This window comes from Chiloscyllium plagiosum, unplaced genomic scaffold (genome assembly GCF_004010195.1).
Source record: "Chiloscyllium plagiosum isolate BGI_BamShark_2017 unplaced genomic scaffold, ASM401019v2 scaf_64, whole genome shotgun sequence".
NCBI classification, from domain to species: Eukaryota; Metazoa; Chordata; class Chondrichthyes; order Orectolobiformes; family Hemiscylliidae; genus Chiloscyllium; species Chiloscyllium plagiosum.
In genome coordinates this window covers 69,297-72,883 of record NW_025215325.1, presented here as the reverse complement: position 1 = coordinate 72,883, position 3,587 = coordinate 69,297, and the positions used below count along the sequence as shown (strand labels likewise).

Here is a 3,587-nt window from a genome sequence, read left to right as displayed (position 1 = left end):
AAATAAGTCACTGAGTTATCTATCTGAACAACTATCTGTCCCAGTTCTTTTCCAGTTACCGAGTGGGAATAAAGACCAATAAGCCCCATGAGCTGGTCAGCTGTATCCTTGGATATTAAAGGAAATAGTGAAAGCAATAGTGTACGTGCTGGGAAGAATTTTCCCTTAGATTCCCGAAAGGTTCTGGAAATTTGGAAAACTAATTTAATTGAACAGGGAGCGACACTTTAAAAAATGAAGGCCAGTTAGCTTAACATCAATTATTGGGAAAATGTTGGAGTTTATTATAAAGGGTGTGGTAACAGAGCGTTTAAAAATATATAATCTGATCAAGCATGGCTTCCTGACATGGGAATCAGCTCTGACCAATTTACTTGAATTGTTTGACAAAAGTAACAAACGAGATAAAGGGGAAGCAGTGGATGGAATAAATTCAGATTACCTAAAAGTGTTTGATAAGATCCTGCATGTTAGGCTACTCAATAAGGTCAGAGCCCCTGGAGTTGGAGATGGTGTTTGAACTTAGATAGGGGGTTGGCTAACTAACAGAAAACAGAGAGATGGGGTAAAAGAGGCACTTCTAGGTTGGAAACATGGGACTAGTGTCCCACAGGGATCAGTGCTGGGATCACAAATATTTACAATACACATTATTAACATGGATGAGGAAAGTGAATGGACTATTCCCCGGTTTACAGATTTGTACAAATATAGCTGTGAAACCAAGTGGTAAGAATGGCCTAGAGTCTGCAGAGGGACATGGACGTGGTGAGTGGCGGATGGAATATAATGTGGGAAGATGTGAGGTTATGTATGTACCTGGGCAGGAAGAGTAGAGGAGATGAATATTATTTAAATGTTAAAAATCACACAACACCAGGTTATAGTCCAATAGGTTTAATTGGATGCACACTAGCTTTCGGAGCACTGCTCATCCAGTTGTTAAACCTGTTGGACTATAACCTGGTGTTGAGGGATTTTTAACTTTGTCCACCCCAGTCCAACACCGGCATCTCCAAATCCTCATTTAAATGAAATGAGGCTGCAAAAAGCTACAGAACAGTTGGATTTGGGGGGATCCTTGTCCTGAACAACTTAAATCCAAATAAAAACGAAAGAACCACAGACGCTGTAAATCAGAAACAGAAACCGAAATTGCTGGAAAAGTTCAGCAGATTCGGCCAGTACCTTCGGAGAGAGATCAGAGTTAATGCTTCGGGTTGATTTGAAACGTGAACTCTGATTTCCCACCCACAGGTGCTGCCAGACCTGCTGAGCTTTTCCAGCAATTTCTGTTTTTGAAACTGGAATCCAAGTTCAGCAGGTAATAGGAACGACAAATGGGGTTGGATTGGTCAATCCTTCTGTAGTCAGAATCAATTATTCAGGAAGTAACAACAGAACTTTTGGAAAATCACTATCTAATTAAGCAGAGTCAGTGTGGTTTTGTGAAAGGGAAATAATGTTTAATTTGTCGGAGGAAGTCTTAACCAAAATGGATAGAGAAGAGCCAGTAGATGTGTTGTATTCCAGAGAATGTTTGATTATGTACCTAGGAGAAAATTAAATCGTAAAATAGGAGTCTGTGGTGTTGGAGGGAATACATTGGCTTGGACAGAGAATTGGCTAAGGACCAGGAAGCACTGAGTGAGGATAAGGTTTATTTTCAGCTTGGTGATCTGTGACCAATGGGGTTTCACTGGGCCCACAATGTTTACAATAAATATTAATAACTTGGGGGAAGGAAGTCAAGCCAAACTTGCAGACAACACAGAACTAGGTGCAAAGTTGGGTTGCGAGAGGGATCCGAGAAGTTTACAGAGAAATGTTTATCGGTTAAATAAGTGGCAGGTGGAGTGCGATGTAAAATTGAAGTTATTCATTTTAGAACAAAATAGCAGTGTCATTAAAAGGGGGTTGGGGGGGGGAGGGGAATAGTGGAAAGCTGCAACACAAGGGGATCTGGGGGGGTGGGGTTAGACTCGTTCACAAACCCAGAAAGCTAGCAGATGGAGCAGTGTCATTAAAACGGGGTGGGGGGGGAGGGGAATAGTGGAAAGCTGCAACACAAGGGGATCTGGGGGGGTGGGGTTAGACTCGTTCACAAACCCAGAAAGCTAGCAGATGGAGCAGCAGGGAATCGGGAAGGGCTGCTGGAATGTTGGTGCTTATTTCAAAGGGGATTGGAGGAGAGGAGTAAAGAAGTCTTACTGCAACTGGACAAGGTGCTGGGGAGAGCCCGTCTGGAGTGTTGGGCTGTGTTTTGTCTCCTGGTTTAGGGAAGGGTGCTATTTCATTGGAGAGCCTTCAGAGAAGGTTCCCTGGGACGGAGGGGTTATCTTATGAGCAAAGGCTGAACAGGTTGGGATTCCACTCCCTGGAATTCAGAAGAATGAGAGGTGATCTCAGTGAAACGTATCAGATTCTTAATGGGATTCGACAGGGTTAATGCTGGGTGGATGTTTCTCCCTCATGGGGAATCAGAGAACATCATCTCAATAAAGGGTTCCACCTTTAAGACAGAGATGATGAGGATTTTCATCTCTCTCTCTGTCTGAGGGTGAATCTCTGGAATTTATTCCCACGGAGGAATGTCAAGGCTGGGACATTAAGTATATTCAAGGCTGAGGTAGACTTTTTTAACCAGGAAGGGAGTCTGGGATCGCGAGGAAACGGCAAGGAAATGAGGATTATCAGAGCAGCCTTGAATGGTGGGGCAGGCTTAATGGGCTGAATGGCCTACAGATATACAGGGAGGTGATGTTAATCCAGGTCACGTTCTGGGGACCCAGGTTCAAACCCCACCACGGCAGATGGTGGAATTCAAAATCAGTAAAAATCTGGTATCAAGAGTCAAGTGATGACCATCTGGGTCACAAATGTCCTTCAGGGGAGGAGACTGCTATCCTTACCTGGGCTGGCCTACACGTGACTCCAGACCCACAGCGACATGGTTGACTCTTAACTGCCCCCTGGGTAATTAGGGCTGGGCAGTAAATGCTGATCTGGTCAGTGATCCCCTCATCCTGTGAGTGAATAAGTAATCATTGCTGTGTTGGTGTGAGAGTATCAGTGACAGGGAACAGACTGCGGCTGGTTCCTGTTAGAATCCGTTGAAAGGGGGTGAAGACAGTTTATGGGGAAATTTGCATTATTTATGAGGCAGAAATAAGTTGGAGGATAAGGGACGCTGGGGATGGGAAATAAAAACCCATTATCATTGTGGAGTTGGGCTGAATTAGGTGTTTGTGGTGTAGGGTCTGTCGTTACTGACTTTATCTGCATCTCCCCATTTCCATCTCTCCACCATGACCAGGTCTTCAGCAGCGTGACCCCTAAAGTCTGGAATTTCCTCCCTACATCTCTCCTTCTCTGTCTCTCTGTGTGTCTGTCTCCCCAGTCTCCCTCTGTCTCTGTGTCTCTCTCTCACTCTGTCTCTGTCTTTCTCTCTTTCACTTTCACTGTTACTTTCTTTCAGTCTTTCTCTGTCTGTCTCTCTGTCTCAATCTCTGTCTCTGTCTTTCTGTCCCGATCTCTGTCTCTCTGCCTCTCTCTCTGTCCCTGTCCCTGTCCCTGTCTCTCTGACC

General features: G+C 44.6%; 1 protein-coding gene across 1 annotated transcript in view; it reads left to right on the top strand.

Annotated features, from left to right (window-relative positions):
* The first annotated feature begins 759 nt into the window (after positions 1 to 759).
* The window catches only part of LOC122548283 (PH and SEC7 domain-containing protein-like), a 68,592-nt gene continuing 65,764 nt past the window's right edge, over positions 760 to 3,587 (top strand). The window contains exon 1 of the mRNA XM_043686811.1: positions 760 to 768. Coding sequence (XP_043542746.1) covers positions 760 to 768 — 9 coding nt within the window. The remainder of the gene's footprint in view (positions 769 to 3,587) is intronic.